At 42.3% G+C, this 22,488-nt stretch overlaps 1 protein-coding gene across 2 annotated transcripts; it reads right to left on the reverse strand.

Annotated features, from left to right (window-relative positions):
• Positions 1-2,774: 2,774 nt before the first annotated feature.
• Positions 2,775-22,392, reverse strand: LOC119004642 (period circadian protein homolog 2-like). Of its 2 annotated transcripts, none has more exons than XM_037071756.1 (22): positions 22,235-22,392; positions 17,993-18,556; positions 16,023-16,115; positions 14,903-15,057; positions 14,497-14,618; positions 14,160-14,361; positions 13,540-13,591; positions 12,830-12,972; positions 12,526-12,604; positions 12,332-12,438; positions 11,942-12,095; positions 11,724-11,832; positions 11,318-11,597; positions 9,586-9,730; positions 9,355-9,491; positions 8,915-9,121; positions 8,522-8,767; positions 7,189-8,345; positions 6,772-7,003; positions 6,366-6,597; positions 6,010-6,160; positions 2,775-5,602 (listed from the first exon to the last, which is right to left on the reverse strand). In XM_037071756.1, exons 2-22 carry the CDS (start codon positions 18,445-18,447, stop codon positions 5,450-5,452), a joined length of 4,611 nt encoding a protein of 1,536 aa, XP_036927651.1. In that variant the 5' UTR covers positions 18,448-18,556; positions 22,235-22,392; the 3' UTR covers positions 2,775-5,449. The 2 variants fall into 2 exon arrangements, with proteins under 2 accessions (XP_036927651.1, XP_036927642.1); XM_037071747.1 differs by having other exon boundaries at positions 9,586-9,733.
• Positions 22,393-22,488: the final 96 nt, after the last annotated feature.

The following is a 22,488-nucleotide window of genomic DNA, read 5'->3' on the forward strand; positions in this document are numbered from 1 at the left end:
GTCTTATTGGCTTTTTTTTATTGACTCACAATTGAGGGTGCTTTACGTAGTTTTGGGAGGAAATTTGAATCAGAAGAGAAACATCTTCTTTGACTGATTTTTTTATGCCTAAACAAACGAACTGTCTTCATTTTCACGACTGAATGAACTGAAGAAACAAACTGACCTTAAAGGATGACACAATTTCATACTGTTTTGCTCTGTCGATAAGTGGCGGACCCTGCCACCTTTCCGGCTTCAAACAGTGTGCTTGGACCTTAAATTCCTCTGAGAACAACTTGTATTTATGGTTTATTCAGTTACGTACAAAATAATTGTTATAGTTTATAATATATACTAGTATATAATGTAGTTTCTATAATATCCTTATTAATATTGTAAACATTCAAATTCTAGGGTCTAATGTCTTGGAAAAGTACATAGTGCCCCTTTAACAGCGCTATTCATAAGAGTGTCTCTCACTTACCAATATTTTACCAAGATATATTTACTTGTACTCAGGTGACCTATGACAAAGTCTCTTCTTCCTATTTCCTGTCCCTCCTCAGAGTCGCACCTCTCCGGGTGTCTTCACTCTCACCTCACTTACAATAAGCCCTTTCACAAAGGACTGTGAGATCCTGCCTGGACTGTCTGGACCAGCCATCAGACACCTGCAACACGCCCCCCCCAGCAGCTCCTGTTGGTCTCGTAACTGGAAATACTCACTTTTCTTGTGTTTCTCACAAATGATAGCACATCGACCGTCTAGGTCTAATACTGGGTTAACATCACCGGCGGTTCATGCTGCTCGCTGCCTGTTGTCAGGTGATGCTGGAGTCTTGAAGTAATAATGAGCATCCCCGGGTGGAGGCGGCGGTGGATGGGGGGGTTGCCTGGGGTGTGAAGGTCGGAGGAAACACATTGAAATGGGAGCGGAGGAGACAGGGTGATCAAAGCTGTGACCATTTGACAGAGGAGTGTCAAATGGTCGCAGCTACAAAGGGTACAAGCAGGCTCAGATTCTTCAAAGGGACGGACACACACACACACACACACACGCACACACACACACACACACACACACACACACACATATTGGCTCATGCAATGTACATGGGATGGCTTGTTGCCTTGTTGGAGGTGGTGGAACATTAAAGACCTCTGCTGGATAAAGCTGCATTCAGATCATTCACTTTAATACAATTATCTCTGGTTCAATGTACATTTCACTGTAGATGTAAAGAGGAAAGCAGCTCATTGCAAAGAAGAAACTGGCAACCCAAAGGTTGTTCCTCTTTTGGGCCACCCATTGAATACTTGAATGTTTAAGGAATAGTTCCACAATCTAGATGATAATACATTGATTCGCTTTGTGATAGATAGACAAAGTCAATTAAATTACATTATACAATCTGCTGAAACATATACTTAGCCCCCGAACACACCTGCCATTATAATTTTTAACTGCTGTGTAGTTGTGTAACCGTATGGTGTGTATGTTTAGGTTCTGTCCTGTCAAACTGACACATCACTGAACCGAAACCTTGAATAAAGGCTAAGTCTAAATCTGAACATGCTGCCAAAAACAAAGCATTTACAGCAACCTCACTGCTAGAAAGTCATGATATCAAAGAAACTTTAAAGACACTATACAAAATAATAGAGTTGATGACTGTGGGAATACTTCCTGCCATCAAACCCCTGCATGTCACCGCAATCTGCTAACTTAAAGCGACAGATGACAGGACCGACTGCATTAACCGATTCACTTTTAGCGGGGAAAAGGGGGGAAAACATCTGACGGGAGGGAGGTACTCATGCATTAGCTGTGGGTTTGTGACCGTGCATATGAATCCTGAGGTTAAAGGTCAGCGCAGAGCAACAGTTGGTGTGAGAGATCCAACGGCAGAGGCAGGCATATGGTGCTGAAACAGATCCCCAGGGGAACCCTGCAATCCTTGCGCTCTTCTCAACTGTCTTTGACTGTGAGGGAACATTCACCTCCTGGTGGGCAGCAGCAGCAGCTTCTGTGTGCAAGACACTGTGAACTCTGGAGAGACACAGATCTAAAATTATAGATTAATTTGTTCATTTTCTTTGCAATTTCTTTCTTTGCACATATTAACAGTCAGTTTTACAACTGTGGCACAGTTCACCACTGTTAAAAAAACTAGACCTGTGAAAACAGTTCTGTAGTTTTTGGTGACTCTGGTGAGGAGTTTCATCAATTCTGAGTAAATAACCTTTTTTTATTACTGTTTGTCTCCTATTAGCGTTCTGTCTCCCAGCTTTAAAGAAATTCAATCAGGAGCACTGACTGAAATGCATCTAAGAAAAAGAAAGGTATTTTTTGAATACCGATGATTTGAACTCCAGTTTGGAGCAAACAAGGCACATAAAGACATCTTTTTGTGATTGTCATTTTAGAGGTTTTTTTGTACATTTTATAATCCAAGTACGCTGGACCATTAATAAATTAAGTGGTCAAATAATCAACTACAGTATATGAAATCTAATATCTAAATATAAAGTCCATAGTCAAAGTAATTGTTCTTTGTGGCCCCATTTATTCATTTATCTACTCGTCTTACCAATAGCCACAAATAAGCGAACGCTCTGGGGGATGACTCATATCCCTTTGACCGATCAAAGAACGGCTTCACTTAATTTCCCAAGTTGTGTGTAGGAGTTGATTTATCAGCCCTGCATCATTCTTTCCTCCTCCAACCAACAATGTGCAGCCTTAAATGTTGAGTAACGAGCAGAAAAACAATGAATCTGAGTCACACAGGTTATGTTTCTGTCATTTTATTACAACATTGTATCCATGTTTCAAACACAGTTTACCTACAAAATTGCACAGAACTGTGCTAGTTTAACATACCACGGGCAGTGGCAATGAAACAAATTTACAAGACTGTACACAGCATCATGTGCCAGTACCATGTGTACGCATTTACAGGCAAGGGTGCTTCCAATGACCTACCAGTGTGTAATTCATTTAAAAATGGTTTCCCTCCGTAAGGAAGGTAAGGCTTTAACACTACTGCAGCATGATTCCCCGGCTTGCTCTCAGCATTCAGAGCATCTCAGTTTCCAAATGAATAAATAACTGTACTTGTACTCTTAATGGATTAAACACAGGTGAGTGTTGGAGGACACCCTTCACGATATTTTGCACAGAAAATAGACAAAAGACGAGAAATAGACTGTAGTTGCTAAAGGTGGTGACAGGCGACTGCCCCGTGTGCATTCATTCATTCATTCATTCATTCATTCATTCATTCATTCATTCATAGGAGTCCACACACCCCCGTCAGTCTGAGATAGAGACTCTCTGCACAAACCCATCAGTCACCAGAATCACTCAAGTATTTGACCTCTCCGTCCACTGCGCTATGTCCACGTGAGTATACACATGCTATGTTCTGCATACAGTAACATGACCTGGTATTTATTAGAGGTAGGGTCCGTCACTGGCGACACTCATAAACTCTTACTTTCGTCAAGCAAACAAAATAAAATACACAAGGGAATAAAATAGAAAAATAGAACAATAAAAAAATATCACAAGTGAACAAGAAATGAAAAGAATCAAAAGAACATAAAGAACCTACTAAGCCAGTGAGATAGTCTTGGTCCAGTCTGAGTTACATTCACAAGCCCAAGAGTTTCTCTGCTATGGGACCAGAGTTGTTCCCAGTTCATGTCCTATTTACCTTGACTGCATGGACCCAGTGTGAATCACAGTTTACTTAATACTTAATCATGATAATGAGAGGCTGGCATGGTTGCTAATACATGAGCGTTGCCATTTCTTGTGTAACCCACAACACTTAGGCAACATGGTCCCCATATTTGCTACAACTGTAATGCTGTTTACCCACCATCATCATTCCATATTTGTTTCAGTGTTTATGTTGGATATTGACCTCTGTTCAGAACATGGTATCACAAAACTCTTTGACCAATAGCTTTTAAAATACTCTGGGATCTGTACAAAAAGATGTGTGAAAATATGAGCAAAGGAAATGTCCCTGAAAGGAGACATCATCTTGCATAATGTGCAAATGCCTACAATTGCACTGGTTTGTTCTAAAAATGACATTTTGTGGTAGAGCTGCACCATAAGGACAGAAAAGTAATATTAGTTAACAATTTTAGCAATTTTCTGCAACAAGCATGGTTATAGCTCTCTTAAAAAGAAAACATAATGTTTAATATTCAAGATACAAATTGGATGTTTAAAATTAAATGCAAATCCCACAGATCTTGTTTGTTTGTTTAACCTCTGTCCTTTCAATCTCTGCTTTGTGTGCACTGATTTTCTATTGTTGACTGTTTGACAAAAGAAAAACATTTTCAGCAGCTTCTCAAACCCACTCCTCAAAACACTCAGAGGTTAGCAATCTAAGCTGGCTCCAGCTTTTAATCATCAGAGGGAAGTGACTTTAATTTATGTGGAGTTAACTGTCAATACATGTACATTTTTCATATATAAAGTACTGTCTTTCAGCTGAATGGATTTGGCTTAAGCTTAGAAAAAAAACTATTCTAGATACAATATCTTGCAAAAATAAATAGGATGCTTGATTCAATCAATATCCCGTACTTCGTATCAGATTGTCATTATTGTGTTTTTCTTGTCGGCTATTGAGTCAGGATATACCACTGCTGTGTGCCTGGGTATTTAACATACTCAGACATGTGGAAATAAAGACACATCAATGACACTAAAGTGGAGTCCCTTCCCTTTGACCTGGACTACATCATCCAATAAGCCTCTCAACTATTCTACATACTTCCAAATGGGAAAATAAAGGGGGTCCTGGGGTTTAAAGGACTTGAATGGGACCATGGAGCAAAACAGCACTAACATAATGTCTGGCGGCAGAGCATTTTAACAGATACCCCCTGCTCTTTGTTAATAACATCTTTGTACTGTTTAATTAAAATCATTATGCCAATATATAAATACATAATCATTTATATGTATAAGATGTCCATCAACTATTATGTTTGTCTTTTTAAGAACTGATAACTGCTCATGTTGCTGTAAAGATCTGCCCTGACACAGCAGATGGGAAACAAATAAATAGAAACATATGAGGGAGGCCAAAGGTTAACAAACCTCACAGGCTGGGTCCAGATCCACTTAGAGTGTGTCAGCGTGTATGTGTTACCTGGCATACCTGGCAAGGGTCTTACATACATAGACCCTCATTACTGCCCCCTACGGGGGAGCAACAAGAACTGCTATTCAGCAGCAGTCCTCCGTGCGACACACAGAACACATGATGACCACACCAGTGGCACACATTCTCAAATACACCCACAATGGCAACTCAGCGTTCTGATGAGTTCATGTTGTTTGTGTTTGTCATCCACATTGTGTGTTTTTGTGTGTGTATATGTCGTGAGGGTCCATGTCTGATAGTGTATCTCACAGCTGGCAGTGTGCGTGTGTTCAGGAGCCAGTGTCTGCTTGAGGTTGAGACTCCTCTGATTGGCTCCGACCGTTCTGGCCCTCCTGACTCAGCTCCACTCTCAGCTCACCCATGTCCATGTCTGGCAGGTCCTCCTCGATGGGTGCGGCTGCATCTTCGCAGTACACACACTCCTAAAACATACACAAAGCCAATATTAATTCTAATTGCATTGCATTTTATATACAATAACTATTTATTTTAATTAATTGAGTCTGAATATCGGAAGCTTATCACAAGCAGTACTCAGTCTGCTACTTTGTGGCAACCTCATAATGATACCAAGTCTACAAGAAATCACAGCCAAAAAAAAGTCCAGCACATTCTTCTGTTTTTGTACCAATTACACAAAAAAATATAATTGTAAGCTATACTGGTTGCCGTAGGCAACTGGTTCTGGCTTCTCATTTAGCTGACAGACACGGGTTTTGAGAATTTTCATGCCAAATGTATCCAAGGTTTCATCAAATTGGGTGAGTACAGTGAAGGAGTGTGTTGATGCAAACTGATGTTTGAGAAACACAACATGTGAGGTCCTGACCTTGACATTAATAGCAGCAGGTAGACCTCCCCTCCTCATCCAGGGGTGTTCCTCAACTAGCTCTCGCCGTTGGTCAGAGGAGAAGTGTGGCTGGCTCTTCTGCATCTGTCTCAGCCTCTCCTTGTCTTCCCTCAAAACCTTCTGGATGTCCCTGAGGGTCAAGTAACACACACACGCAGGACAGTTTAGAAGCAAGGTTAATACGTAATGGTTTGCTGACAGCGTGGAAATAAAAAAACAATCAGGTAATAAATTGGCACAGAAGGTATCTATAGCAAAAAACAACAACACTAGATGACATCTAAATTAGTTTTATACTTGGTGTTATTCATTTTTTTCCTCTTACTGCATCTTACCTAGATGGCATCTGATAAGTCATCATGACCTTGTCGTCAGCATTAGCCATAAGCAGCCAGAGGGGCTCCTGGAGAACATATTTGATGAAATGCTCTCCATCCCCATGGCTTGGGACCTTGGCCTGCGACTGACCACCTTCAGAGCTTCCTTCACCTCTCGTCTTGGCATTGGCCTTGGGGTCATGCTCCAGGGAGTCAACACTGCCGAAGTATTTGCTGGTGTTGCTGCTCCCTTTACACAATTTTAGACAGAGAACAGTCAAACATAGACTCTAACATACATACCGGTTTTGCAAAATGTTGGACCAATCAAAAACTGGGAATATGATAAAATACCATGATGGTACATTAATTTATTCAGAGGTTGAAATAGCTATTGTATTGTCTAGATGTTTCTTCTACTGACCTGCTCTGCTGCCAGAAGCTCCACTACCTGAAGTACGACAGCCTGAGCCTGATCCTGAGCCTGATCCGGAGCCAGATCCGGAGCCACATCCTGAGCCCATGGAGCCTGAGGTGGCTGATCCGGTGCCAGAGTGGGAGTCCTCCTGCTCCTGCAGCAAGATGTCTAGCAGGTCACAGGATGAGGAGTTACCGTCGCTGTGAGCCCCATCTCCTGCAGACTCCTTGCATGACACCTGAAACACAAGGTAGCAAATCATCAGTGATAAACTCACACTTCAGTGAGGCACTGTTAAAGCAATTAAATGGAGCTGTTTGTGTGGATATCGATGATTGTAGCATTTCTGTCAGAAGTCAGACTTGTCATGTTATAACAAATACCATACTATCTCTTTCCATCACTTGGTTCATAGTCTCTCACCTGTTGGTGGTTTTCACTTTTGACAATGCCTCTGTTTTTCTCCCCTGCAGCTCCAGCTGCCCCTGATGCTGCTGTTGTGCTGTGTCCCTGGCCTCCAGCAGGGGGCACTGTGCTGTCAAGCCGTTCCACTGAGCGCTGGCCTTCCTCCATACTCAGTAGATTGAGTTGAAGTGGCGAGCTGCAACGTGACTCAAACAGTGGCGGTGATGTTGCTGGCTCCCTTGCTCCAGAGGCGGGGGTGGAGGAGCGTGATGCCGCCCCCTCTCGGACCAAAGCTTTGGGGGGCTCTGAGGCTAGGCTGTAAGGGAAGGGCTGAGATGGATATGGGGCTTGGGCCACAAACTGAGTCTGCACTGAGAAAGAAGGCTGGGCAGCAAAGGGCTGCTGGGCAGTGTAGGCAGTCTGAGTGGCCTGGAAAGGCTGCTGGGCAGTATAGGGGGTCTGGGTAGCCTGGAAGGGCTGTTGGGTGGTAAATGGGGTCTGAGGGGCCTGGAAGGGCTGCTGGGTAGTGTAGGGGGTCTGAGCTGTTTGGAATGGCTGCTGGGGGGCAAAGGCGGTCTGCACAGGAAACGGCTGCTGGCTGGTGTAAGCGGGTTGTGTTTGCATGGTGAAGGCTGGCAGCGGGGGCTGAAAGGGCTGTTGAGTAGTATATGCAGGTTGTGTCTGTGTCTGCTCAGGGAAAAATGTTGGTCTAGGGGCAGCTCCCAGCTGCCCAATCTGACCCAACTGTCCTACTTGGGAGAACAGGTAATTGGGTAGCACCAAGGCCACCACAGGTGTAACAATGGGTGCAGGATATGGAGTGGCAGCAGGTGGGGCTTGAGTGCTCTGCCCATCTCCAAAGCCTGCAGAAAGGGAAGGGTCAGGGAGTGGGGCCTGAGCTGGGGCAGCAGGTGCTGGCGGGTAAAGCGGGTAGGCAGGCACCATGGCTGGGTAGGAGACGTTAAAAGCTGATTGAGATGCTTCTGACGGCGACCATGAGGTTTGGTTGAGACCCTGAAGAGGGGGCCGCGGTTTGCGGTTTGACACAGCGCTGTCTGACGACTCAGGATGCTTCATCCGTGGCTTCTTTGACTTCCTGTTGCGGATGCCCTTCTTGGCAGTAGTCTCTGGCCTTGTGGTGCCCTGTTTGGCTGCACCTCGTGGTCCAGATGATCCTGAGACACGACATGGAGGAGTCAGAAGACTATTTCTCAACCTCTCAAACCTGGCTCACTGATATCATGTACACAAAGACTTATATTAAATGTACAGTTGTAAATAAAAGCAAAGGCAAATTCATTATGGAATGAATAATAGAATAACAATGTGGTAACTATTAAACACTGTGTACCTTCAGCATTGGCTGGCTCTCTCTGCTTGTGCAGATATGTCGAACAGTCCTTCTGGAAGGTCCTGGCATTGACAAGTTCTCGGCAGCGGGTGAGGAAGGCCTGCTCTTCTTTCTGGGTGTGTGCAGCCAGCACCTGTTTGGTCAGTCCCAGACGCTTGTATGCCTCCTTCTCCTGGCTGGGTGGAGACACCACGCTGACAGGCAGAGCCGGGGGTGCTGGGCTCTCTGCCACGTCCTCAATAATCTCTGTCAAAGGAGTCAGAGCCACAAGTATTAGTCAAACTGAACTAAAATCGAACAGTCTGATTTTACACACCATGTATTCCACTTGGTTCGTTTCTGTGCCCAAATGATCAACATCACTTCCATTTAACAATGGACAACAACACTCACCAGACTCTGGCTGCGGCTTTTTGTCTCCGACATGGACAATGGTGCTGCTGTAGCTGCACTGTGAGGTGATAGACACCACACTCTCAGCTTTGCTGGGCAGAGTGAGGGGTGCCAGGGGGCCTCCAACCACAGCAGCTGCTCCAGATGGAGGCTTCTTTGGTGCTTTCATGTTTGAAAGACCTGGCTGGGCTTCTAGCATCAAAGGGTCTGGATTGGAAGTGAGAGAAAAGCCCTGTTAGCTTTAGCTACAGATAATTAGAGTCTTATTCCTAATAGTACAGCAGCTGACTCCAAGTGAATGTAGGTAATAATTACTATGACAATTAACAATGTAAGAACAATGATTCTTAAGTTTGATTAAGTATCAGCAGAGTGTATCTACAATTTCACATGGTGTGTGACCATGTGTTCGTGTGCACAGATGTATGATGTGTACATGCCTGGGTTTCCATCTGGAAGCACTTGCACGCCATCCTCTGAGCCCCTCTTGTCATCATCTGAGTTAGAGGATGTGGTGTTGGAGGAGAACTGGTACTTCCTCTTCACTGTAATGGGAATATTGCAACTCTCCAAGTACCTAAGAAAAACATAATCGATTTAATAAGAAGTGCCGGCTATACGTATGTAATGTAATCTTTTAACCAAATCATTCATCATCACAAACACCTTACCTAATGACACTGTCAAGGCAGCTGATCTGCTGGTAGGAGTGGACAGTCTGGTCCTTGCAGGGGAAGTCCTCCATGCTGTCTCTGACCTGCAGGGGGGGCGCCAAGTCTTTCAGCCGCACCGCTGGACTCTTCTGAGCTCCCGCTGCTGCTGGACAGAAAGGGATCAGAAAAGGATTAATATTGTCTTAAAATGTACAGGTTACCCATTTTTCTGAGCTTTTGATCTTGACATGAAGTTCTTTATTCCTTGAGGAGAATGTGCATCAATTTGATTGCCACTTTAGAGTTGTAGCTCACATGTTCACCAAAGTAGCTCAGCTGGTAGGGCGTGCGCCCTGTGTATAGAGGTTGTGTTCTTGCCATTGTACGGCTCAGATCTGACCTGTCAACCTCTCTCGTCACATTTCCTGACATCTGTCTGAGCTGTCCTGTCCAACAAGCCATGGAAAAGGACAAAATAAAAGGATACATACATTTTAAGACCTCATCACCACTTCAAGTTCTAACACGTTACATCAGCAACACACTTAAGTGTGTGTAAGTTACAACCACAACAGTTTTAGTTTGTGGTAACTCCTAATCAATACAACATAATTCAAATAGGTGGGGCAGGAGTGACTAACCCAATGCACGGTTTATCAGAAATAAACCATCAGAAACCAGTGTTAGACCAATAAAAAAACAATTAACAAAACTAAAACTGAAATATATAAAACATTGGTGAGCTACTGGAGGGTCATGCAAAGTAAGAAACCCCTCACAAATACCCAGTGGTGGAGGTAGTATTAAAATATTTTACTCAAGTCAAAGTAGCAATACAACACTGTAAAGGTACTCCACAACAGGTAAAAGTCCTGCATTCAAAATTCTACTTTAGCAAAAGCACACTGTTACAGTGTTTTCCCACACATTGACTAATTTGTGGTGGAGCGCAACAGCATCAACACCGTCCACAACACATTACATTTTTTTTTTTACTACTTAAAAACGTAGCGTATTTGCTCTCCCTCCATCTCTCTGTCACTCATGAGTCTCACACACACAACCCCCCCCTTTCCATGCACAGCACATGTGTCTCCATGAAAACAAGATCAGCCGTTGAAGTTATGATGTGGAATGTTGATATTTGGTGCAGACAGCTGCAAAAGTCACAAATTCACAAAAGTTTCGGATCTCTACATGCACCCCAATCCAAACCCCCCTTCTGACGTGTGTCAGTGCAACCCCCCCGCTACCACCACGAATACCTTTCCAGTCTGTGGGAAACACTGTATTATCAGCTAAAAGTATCAAAAGTAAAACCTGTTTCATAGAAAATTGGCTCTGTGACTCATATTATTAAATAATTTATCACTAGATTATCAATACTGAATCATTTCTGTTGTAGCTTAAAGTAATAACTTTATGCACTATTAGGTTGTTCAATCCAGTGGTTCACAACCTAGGGCTCAGGCCCCTTCAAGGTTCACAAGATAAATCTGAGGGGTGCTGAGATAATCATTGGGATCGAAAATAAGAAAAAAAGTTCTGCTACACAAATTAGTATTAATTTTCAGTGTATAAACTTTACCTATCTGGATAAATGTACATATTGAAAACAAGCTTAATGAAGTTAATTTTCATAGAAAGGTAAATGTGCGCCAAATGTATGCATGTTACATAATTTAAATACGTGTTCCCCTGTCAAGGCAACCGCAAAATGTTATGTTTGGTGAAATCAAACTGAACTCACTGTCACTGCTTTTCCTCTGCTCAGGCTTGGATGGTGAGGGTGAGGGCGAAGGCGAAGGGGAGTGCAGGCCAACCTGGGAGTCCTGGTTCTTCAGCATGTGAACCCCTTTACAAATCTCCTGGAATGTCCTGGGAGGTTTAGCCTTGCCCGTCTCCTCTGCTGTCTTCCCTGTTGTGACGTTACCATTGCTCTCACTGGATGAGCTGATGCTCACCAGCTGCTCATGGGAACCATTGCTGCCATGGCTACCGTAACCACTGGAGCCCATGTTGTGGACCGGCTGGAAAGACAAAAAAAGTGTGTTTATTTTAGTATATAGGGGCATTAAGTGTGAGTGTGTGTGTGTGTGTGTGTGTGTGTGTGTGTGTGTGTGCGTGTGTGCGTGCACGCATGAGTGTGTACATACTTGGAGTAGCAGCCTGTGGATCTGTTCACTAATTTCCTGGATGTCTGAATCCATGATCTTCCCTCCATGGAAAGCTGGTGCCGCAAAAACATCTTCATTCACAGGACCCCTGAAAATCACGCATGCCACTGTCATCTTGCATGTCTCCTGAAAATATTCAACATATCTACCCTAGTGGCAAAAAACCTAGACTAAAACAAAACAATAGGTATACTCACATGCGAACTTTGTGCCTGCCGATGACAAAGGACACCTTGCGGCTCCAGGGGTTGACAAAGCTGGACCAGCTGGTGTCGATGGTGATGAACTCGCCGTTTTTTGCACAGAAACGGATCGAGGAGTGATCGAACGGCTGCCCTGCATATTGCAGAACTGTTGGCAACAGAGAGTGAGTGTGAGAAACAGCTGAGCAATATCAAAGGTTTAATGCACCAGTCAAACTGAGTTCTTAAGAAGATGTGATACACAGTGACAGAACATAGCCAGGCTCTTCAAAGCATCTTAAACTGCCAAGTAATGAGTGGCTACTTGTATGAACGGCTGGTGCTAAATAACTTCTGCACGCATACTGTGGTGATCAGAGAATCAAGTATGGAAAGGGTTCCTACTCTTGCGATGCACTGCCAGCATCAAGGGTCGGTCACTTGGGTGCAGATTGAGTAGCACAGGGGTCCCGATCAGGTCCTGAGGGAGGTAACCCAGCAGAGGAACAGCCCTGATGGAGAAACAACAACATCAGCAATGTGTTAACGACAGATAAAAAGCTAATCCTGCAGTGCTTCTGCTTTCGACATATCCTAACCTCTCATCCACATCCTGGAACACACAGTTGGGTGTGTGTGTGGTGGTGAAGATACGCTTGTCAGGAGGAATTCTGGGTGCTATGGAGAGAGAAGAAAAATAAAATCCGGATTGGTCAGACATAAAAAGTAAATAACGATCATTAAACATGCACAGCATCATGCTTTCAGCCAAATGCTTTGTTCAGTATTTTTACAACATATATACACCCTTATGCGTGTGTGTTTTTTGTTAAGTGAGGCAATGTAGTCAAATGAAAAGTCCTAATGTCACTGAGAGCATGTGCAGAAGGCGGCAGGCCTCACCTTCGTATCCGGAGTGTACCCTCTCAGCCAGCAGGAGGCAGCAGAACTGTTCCTCAGCCAGCTCCGCATCCTGGACTTTCATCAGGTATGGAGTCATGCGGAAGGGAAGGTACTGTAGTTCCCCGTCGCGCTCCTTACTACCACTGCGACACACACACAGACACACAATCGTACATATGCACCATTAAAATGCTGTTGCACATTATGGGAGTTTAACATTAAGAAGCTTACAACTTTATGAACAATTAAATTCAGCATACTTTTTAAAATTTGGATTAAATACATAACTCAACATTTTGTGCGTCACAGTGCATTGTGGCAAATAAGTAAACTGTTATTGAATTCTAATGATCTGATGCATAAACCCTTCAGAGTTATAACTGCTTTTAATTGTTTATATGTTCTAATGTAGCAATTATGTAATTAAATCTAATGAAAGTATATTAAAGTCCTCCTTGTTTTCAATGATTATGTACATTTAGAAAAAATATGTTTTTGGTGGTCATATTAAAATGTGATCTCATTATATTTCAAACAGCCAACAGAAAATCATGAACTGTAGCTGTAACACTCCAAAAGGCCACTAGATGGAGAAACAGTTGAGAAGCGCATAGCTGCCAACTTCCTCTCAGACACCAAGCCTGCCCTGAGTCAGAGCTTGTTTGAGCAGGAAACTATGGATCAGAGAAGCGACCGGCACTGTCACTGACCTGATGCGGCAAAAGAAGGACTTCTCCTGCATGCACTCCGTGGGAGACGACTCTGAATAAGAGACAGGGAGAAGGTGGGATGAATATGTCACCAAATGCATCAGATTGACTTCTTTCAAATAGCACATCTGTTGGTCAACCATATTCGAAATACTGCTAACAGGACCTAAAAAGTCTGTCTCTTAGACAACAAAATAACTAAAGCCTAAACATTTTTTTTGCATTTATTGCAGCTCTTCAGCAAATGTTGCATTATGATTTATGCAGGTTGTTACAAATAATAATGTGATTGTGTCTTCAATAAATATGAGGCAGGTGTTTGATTAGGTGTGCATATATTAATGTGTGAGCATGTTAATAAAATATGTGTAATGCGTGTATAAACATGTGTGCGTGGGTGGGTCATATGAAGGTGTCGTGTTACATGTGGGTTTTCCACGTGCTCTTTGTGGGTGACAGAAATCAGGCACCTGTGTCTAATATGTCTGGTCCTGTGTTGGCCCAGTTTAAAATGAGAATCTGTTCATTTAAATTTTCTGAAAACACCGGATGAGATTCATACACAGTTGCATCTAAGAAATATTTTCACACTTAAGTACGAGTTAGGGGATAGCTGGTACCTGCTCCGGTGCACATGCTCCATGAAGGCAGACGGTAGGGCGTGGTGAAGCTGTAGAACACGCTGACGTCCTGAGGGGTCAAGAACTCCACAAACTTGGCATTGTTAAACACCTCCCGCTTGCAGTTCAAGATGGATGCTGCCTGGTCTGAGATGTAAACAATCTTACCCGTGATGAGAGACACGGCTACAGCAAATATATCCTGCAGGCAAAGTTAAAAATTAGTCAGTCAGGTGTCATTTTTTGAATGCATCCTCTTTTATGCAACTGCAGTTGGGTGATGGACCCTTTGGAGGTTCCCTTATCTATTTTGAGGTGTAAGGTCAGAGTAACTTACAGTATTTTTAAGGGTGTATTCAGAGGTGATGCTGTTGATTTCCTCAATGGTGTAGGAAGATACATCGAACCCTGGTGGCTGACTGTCATTAATCATCAGCATTTGGTAGTATTCCTCATTAGCTGCAAAACAACAGATGGTGGATCAGTGTACATGTCACTTTGCACAAAATTCCCAGTCAGCAAAGAAGACCCTTTTCTAAGGGTCATGTTTTATCACATATCTTTAAGAGATACTTTAGCTAATCATTTTTTAATTCAATCCAGTCCACGATTTGTCGAATTATTAATCACCCAAGACATTTTTTTATTTCAATATCCCAACCGTCAACTGCACTAATGTACAATAAACAACAATATGGATAAATGTACGAAGATGCATGAGTACTTAAAGAAGCAAGTCTTACCTTTCACCTGCTTCACACATCGCAGAGCATATTTGAGCGTGTTGAGGGTGCTGCTCTTGCCCTTGCTCCTCTTTTCAGACGGCAAGTGCATCTTTAGCTCCTTTAGGGTCTTGAGGAGCTCCTTCTGTGTCTTAGCTTTGGCTGACTGTTCGCTGCTGCAGAGCGTACATGAGACAGATACACGTGCATCAGAAAATGACAAGGTCTCACCAGCGCTGTCACAATCTGGGAAGGACAGCTTTCTGGTATGCAGAACAGGAGGGGGGCTCTGAGCAGCGTACAAGGAAATCGGGTATGACAGAATTGATTTGCAGTGGTTGATTTGTCTGACTTTTTGGAACGTTCCACTGCTGCATGGTTGTCCATCACTGAACATTTTACAGAAATAAATAAGTTATCTCGTACTTTCTTTGATTATTTTCTGTCAAAGTGTATTAAGTGATTAAGTGTTGCATCCTGATTCAAACCGAATCATGAAAGGCAAGAGGTCAGATCATGTAGAGAATGTCATTGTGTTACATTCAAATAAGTATATTTACAGAACATCTGCAATGAGAAAATCAAAACATGCACAACACTGAAGATAGTCATTAAAATGTTTAAAAACTAGAATGGCACTCAGTATAGAGCACACCTCAGTCCCCCTTTGTACTCACTCATAGATATTTGAGTTATTCATTTGTTCTGTTTTGTTTTTACCCATGTCTGTTGATTTGTTTGCGTGCAGGATTACACAAATCCCAGGATGGAAGATGGGTCTCAGCACAGAATAGACCCTGTTTACTTCTGGTGTTGATCTGGATAAAGGGATGGATCCAAGAATTGTTCTCCCTTTCCTTAACGTTGCGAGATTTAGCATTTTTTCTATTTTTTCACAGTTTACATTTGTCAAAGAATAATGATTGTATCTTGATAAAAAAGAAAACGTAGATGTTTAGGTGGCTGTTACCAATGAGCGAGTAAAAAGTGGTGCAAATTATAACAAAAATCCTCAAATATTTTTCTTTGATTCAATCTGAATGCCATTTCTAGTTTTTGATTTGTTTTTTCTCACTTCCTTTCCTACTTCTTACCAGCTTCTTGGAAATAGAATTTACTTTGGTATAGGATAGTTACTAACCTGCAGCCGCTGGTTGAAGGGTTGTCCTGCTCGGAGCTCACCAGACTGAAGGCATTGGAGCTGCTTGGCGGTGAGGGGCTGTGAGAGTTCGAGCTGTAACCATAAAAAAGTTGACATGTCAGTGAAGGTGTACAGAAAGACCACAAAACAGAGCGTTATGATAGGACAGTTAGAGCGCCAAAACAAAAGGTGAGACTAAACATGTTAAGTGAGTCAAGGACTCTGTGTTAAAGAGTGTGCTCAGAATGGCACAAACATGCCATCTGTGTACCCTGTATGTATAACAATATGCAAAGGACGACATGTTCATGTCATCAAAACAAAAACAGCCTTTATAATAGAAGACAGGAGGAAAGACTTAAGGCAAACAGAATACAGTCGTCAGCTTGTGTTAGTTGAATTTGTTGAGTCCGACTATATCTAAATATGACTATTGTTATAGTATTATAAGAATAACAAGCCAGATTATAACTCACAAATTCGTTTTTTACCCTCCAAGCAAAACTCTAAAAATAACCATTGAGCCCAAAGCAAGCCACCTGTATGTGTGTCTGACAAGTGAGAGAGCTCAGGAGAACCAATCTTGCATTTTGCATTTAAAACAACTGAACACTATTCACTGCTTGTTTCCCAGCTGTTTTTGGTCTACACCCTTGAAACACAAAAGAATGTCAACATTTCTTAAATTTTATTTGTTGTCCTGAACTTGAGCACATAAAAGTAAGCATATTCTTATATCAGCTGATGTATCATAATGAGATTTTAAAACTAAAAGAACAGCATTGGTCATTCATAGGTCTGACTGTACTTCTCATAGACAGTGAGTGAGGCCGAGTGTTAATTGGTGTCTATTTTCTAAAAAACTTCTTTACACACTGTGTGCTACAACATTAGCAAGACATTATGTGGTTACTACATTTCAATTAAGCAGCACAAAGAATTTGACACACAATATGTTGTGGGCCACTAGCTTCAGTTTAATGGCTACAAATGTAAAATGCGTGCCAAGTGTTTCAAGTTCCTCGGGAGTGTGTTGAGGCCCTGATCTCATTCTGTCAGCACATTCTTGCGCAAAACATCATCAGTCATTGAGAAAGTAGTACACTGTACAGCAGGGACTGCACAGGATGACTGTCCATGTTTGTGCAGCACATGTACTACGTTAGCACAAAGAAATATGGAAGAATGCCTACAATCTGATACAATCCCGATACAATACTCTATCCTTGCCTTCATGATGAACGTTATCTATGGTGTTATACTGGAGTGCATGTTTACAAGTGCATCCTTTTTTCTCCATCTCATGGATGTGATGGAGGTAGAGAGCTTGGTTATGTAATAGCCGACCTCCCGTAGGTGTGCTGTTTTCTTCAGACAAGACAGAAATTTGGGGGTTGGATAGGTGTAGAGAGGGTTGATATTTAAAGCCTGGATTCTCTGAACTGTATATTGTTCATGAACAAAAAACAAAGCCCAGTTATTTCGAATTAAAACTGAAATCAATAACTCTTATCAGATAATATAATTATTATCTCTGAGTAACTAGCATGTTGTTATTTATGTTAAACCAAGACCATGACTGAATGACCAGATAATTTCATGACAGTGTTGACAGTTTTGCAGACAAGCTACTTAAGTGATAAGCCCGCGTTATAATCTTCTTTTACTGCACGGAGATGGTTTTTCTTTCAAAGACAATGACAAGTCATTTGTAAATAAGACTGTCAATGAAACAGACCTTGTCATTATGTAGTCTATCTCAAAATTACAAATAAAATATCTACTTCTGTCTCAGACAGTCGCTGCTAGACTCCTCCAGCAACTCAGACCAACAATGACTCATACAGGAGAAAATGGCCCTCATTTTATATTTAATGAACCTTACTTCCATGACCTAGATGGTCTGCTCCCCCATGGTGGTGGGAAAAAACGTAATCAAACACGACTCAGTGCATTTGACGTGGCCTCACCTCTTGTTGCTCCCTGAAGACTCCATGATAGCGGAATCCTTGCCATTGCCATTGGAGCTGCCCACCGATTCATTGCCATGGGACTCATTGCCATGTGACTCATTACCATGGGATTCTGTCCCACTCCCACTTGAGCCGCTGCCACCCATCTCTACATCTTCATGTAAAGGCGGCCGTGGTCGCTTCCTGTCCTCGTGTGGGGAGCCCGGTGAGGCCGGGTGCTCATGGCTGCTGTCACTTCCCTCGGAGGCCAATCCTAACTCGGGTTCCAGTTCCACCCCGCTCCGCCCTCCACAACCCTCGCCGTAACTGCTGGCCATGCGGTGATGTTGGCTAATGGAGCCACAGGGAGAGCGCTCCTCCTCCTCCACCTGGAAGTCGACCCTTTCACGGTTCCGTTCACAACCTTCCAGGGTTGAGTACAGGTAGTTGTTTGGATCACTGCCCTCAGACATGGGAAGGCCCAAAGAGTTAAAGGTGGGGCATTAAGTTATCTTCCACATGGCAAAACCATTTAGTGCCAAGCACTGGGATGTAAATCGGGTTGATGCCTCAGCAGTGGGTCTGAAGGAGGAAAATAAAACACATCTGAAATTACAAAGAAAAATCCCTCTACAATACAGTGCATGTCTATAGATAGCGGATCAACAGTAAAAAAAAATAATAAAAAAACAGTCCTAAAATAAGAAACAGCATCAATGGGGATTAAAGCAACCATCCATCAAAAGTGCAGAATCACACTTTGATCTGATCAGCCAGTGTAGCTTTGAATCTCAGCTTTCATAAAAGTCAATGATAAACAAAAGGGCACAGTCTCACATTTTAAGTGATCCTGCTGATGTTCTCAGACACGCAGACATGCATGCTGGTGCGTGCACACACACACACACACACACACACACACACACACACACACACACACACACACACACACAACAAGGGCTGCTGCCATCCATCCTCTAAATGGTCTACACTGTAAATAGGACACTGCTTGCCCTTTCCGAGTGGACTTCAGGCGGAGACCAGTGTGATCCAGTTCAATTTTTCAAAAGGGCTATTTCATATGAAAGGTGAGTCTGCTCAGATGAAAGTGCAGCTTTAGGGACATGACACAAGCAAAAGCCCTCACCTTGCACAGACTTTCAGGACTAATATGGATGTTGACAAGACAAAATGATTTTAAATAATTTCTACTATTCAAATTGTTCAAAGCAGGGCTACAACTAAAGTAATTCTGTATTTTCAATTAATCGATTAGTTGTTTGGTTTATAAAATGTCAGAAAATGGAAAAACAATGAAAAACTATCTCTGGGGAGGGATGACAAATAACATCATTATCATTAATGCCACAGATACAGATCCCACACAAACAGCTGATAAACAATTGAGCTGATGCATTGTCCATGCTCACTTAGGTCTTAATTCACTTAGGTCAATCAAATAAATGCAGCTTTGTGAAATAGTGATGTGCCCCTGAGTCCACCAACAACATAAAACGATGAATAGTCCCACAAGTGTCAATCTCCATGTATCATAAAAACATATTCAGTAATTACATCAGTCACCCCAGACAACCTCTGCAAACTCTATGGTAAGAACACGAGCACCCAAATTGGAAATAAAGGTCTGATTTCACTTGGTTGTGGCACGCCACAACTAAATAGGACTATTAACAAGCAGTCAGGGGTGTAGAATATCATTCGTTCGCTGAATGAAATCTAAGAAAATACAAAAGCAACCGTTTTCATCAGCTCTGCCATCTCTTCCTCCAGAGCAGCAGGAGTCGGGGCTAAAACTGTCTCTAAAAGTGGTAATAGGAAATGTTGGCAACAGGCACAGAAGCCAAATCCAGAATGTTTCATTGTTTTTTTCTGCTATCCAAGATCAGGTTGCAGCTATTTATGTAAGAGTGCAATTTCAGCAGCTTGTCTATGCTATTCCTCGCTCTTTACATAAGCTGCAGTTTTATATAACACCTCGATGTTTTAAAGAAAGGTTTTCATTTTTAAACTTCTACAGAAACCTTACAGACTTTCCAACCACCCACACACCCACTGCCACCTTAGGAAATGACCCAGTCCTGAGCATCACTGAGCCAAGCTTCAGAGGGGAATTTCCATTGGCTGCTGCAACTGACCAATCAGGAGAGAGCAAGAAGTGTCAACAAGTTAGAAGGGATGTTAGTTTGGACCAGGTTGTAATCATGGCACTAATAACAAAGGCTCATTATTTTAAGAATACCATGCTTATGCTTGTGACACAGGGCTACATCATATTAACAATAAAAAAGTTACAGTCAAGTATCAATATTCAGTCTTAATGCAAGAAACAGTATTAACTGTGTGCAGCAGGATGTTAAGGCATCAAACAACCAACAAAAGATGTTACACATTATTTTTTTAAAACACAGGTTAATATATTGAAATCACTGTCAAACACTAATATATATATATATACATCAAGGTCTGCAGCATAAACATAAAATACTGCACTATAATGGAAATAATTAACATTGTACACTCCAAATACTCCAGTAATACAGGACAAGCACTTCTATAAACAAATGTACATTCCATGTACATTTAATCATTTTTAAACCCCCTCGAACTTGCAAAAGAACATGCAACATACATATGACCTTACTTTTATGGCCCTTTCCTTTATGTCAGTCGTTCATAGACTACGACCATACCCAAATTATAACTTTCTTCCAAGACCTTCAAAACCCTCTTAGATATGCACAGATCAACATGTCACTCTCAGAACAGAGCATGAGAATGACATAATGTCACTGAACTCCCTTTGCCTCCAGCTAGAGTGCTGATACACCCAGGACACTAACACAGATCTCACTGTGGCATTATACAACGCTGCTCCAGTCACATGGATTTGGCTATAGTGCAGCACAAAGCAGTGGCGGCCCTGTTTCATAAAACCACATGCTTACACTTGTATCCAACTCCTGGATGAAATATACTCCAGAAATTACATGAGCACTGTTTAAGATAGAATAGAAAATATATCCAAAGAAGGGAAGATAGTTACTGTTGCTACAGCTAAACATTAGGCCGCTGGTGTTGATACCCACAAAAAACTGTCACTTCATTACATATATACTCTACATTATTACATTTAACATATACATCTTGACACATTCGTTAAATACAGGAAAACTCTAATAATAATTATAATAACAATAATAACATCTAATAGAGTGGCTTCTCATCTGTTGAGTAGTGTGATACAAATAACCTTCTTAATTGCTGCCACAATGTTACCCAGAGTTAATCACTGGGTCACAGGACAGCTCCCCTGCCCTCCCTGTGTGCTCATATGAAGGCGAAACATTTGCCATAATTAAGAGTCAAAATCAGATCACGGTCTGCTGCGGTGATCCAGTAAAGGTCGAGCATCGATGTCCAGCTCATACTGAATTGTAATGGGATTATTAAGTCGACCTAGTATTCACAGGTTGTGTTACAGTATTGCAGGTGCAAACAGGTGTCCCTGTGTTACGCCTCGAAGAGGACACTGACAATGAAAAGCCAGAAATAAACCAACTACCTTGGACATTCAAGTCTATTTGTTGTCTTTAAAATGATAACGTCTGCTCGATTACATTTGACATGTATTTACCTAATACAGTGTCATAAAAGCATTTTCTCAGAAAATACACGCAATAATGCCAGGGCCATCTCTGAGTTCCAACAGAACTTGACAACTGACGAACAGCTCATTTCAAACGTCAAATGTTATGTAACCATTTCTATTATATTTCATACACAGACAAACTTTCTAAAAGATTGAGGTTTAGTTAAATTAAATACGATTAAAAAAAAATTAAATAAAAAAAAAAAAACACTTCTTTTTTTGGGAACAGGACCTCCCTTCCCCCATCTAACTCCCATTGACCTGCTATTCAAAATCCACACACACGTTGACCTGCAATCCAGTGCACGGTACACTGACACAGTTATGTAAAAGTCACTATATCATTTAAAACCCGCCACAGAACAGCAGCCACTCAGCCGCCGAGGGTCCGCTTCACGAAAATAGATATTTTTCTGTCTTTACGAGTGAAAATAAAGACTCGAACAGGTATTTTTCGAGGTAAAAGTGCAATAAGTAGAGCAAGTACAATACCCGCGCATGCGCACATAGGACTTGGTTATGCAACTTATTTTTTTGAGCTCGGTTACATATTCTTACTTAACTAAAAGCTGATAATTGAGCAAACCAACCTGTGCCGCCGAAGCAAAATTCGCCTTCCCGGTCGTCCTTGGTGCCGCGCAAAAGCAAAGCAGTGAATAAAACATTCAGTTAAATCGCCCAGTATTCCTCAATGTGAGACGGCACACAGACGGGTTGACACAGTAGTGGTCGGTTCGTCCCCGGCACTCTCCGGCTCAGGCCAACCAGCAAATCAGCGATCTCTGCGCGCGACCTCAATTCAGACTCCGCCCTTAGCGTTTCCCAATTGGCTGGAAACTATGGG

This window comes from Acanthopagrus latus, chromosome 2 (assembly GCF_904848185.1).
Source record: "Acanthopagrus latus isolate v.2019 chromosome 2, fAcaLat1.1, whole genome shotgun sequence".
Lineage (NCBI taxonomy): Eukaryota > Metazoa > Chordata > Actinopteri > Spariformes > Sparidae > Acanthopagrus > Acanthopagrus latus.

What these genes read in the sequence shown, in the direction of transcription:
- LOC119004642 (XM_037071747.1), bottom strand. Translation starts at nt 18,447, where the DNA reads ATGTCTGAGGGCAGTGATCCAAACAACTACCTGTACTCAACCCTGGAA. An exon ending in GGTACACTCCGGATACGAAG is followed by an intron (nt 12,605 to 12,829) that starts GTGAGGCCTGCC and finishes CTCTCTCCATAG; the next exon opens with CACCCAGAATTCCTCCTGAC. An exon ending in AGCTTCTGGCAGCAGAGCAG is followed by an intron (nt 6,598 to 6,771) that starts GTCAGTAGAAGA and finishes AATTGTGTAAAG; the next exon opens with GGAGCAGCAACACCAGCAAA.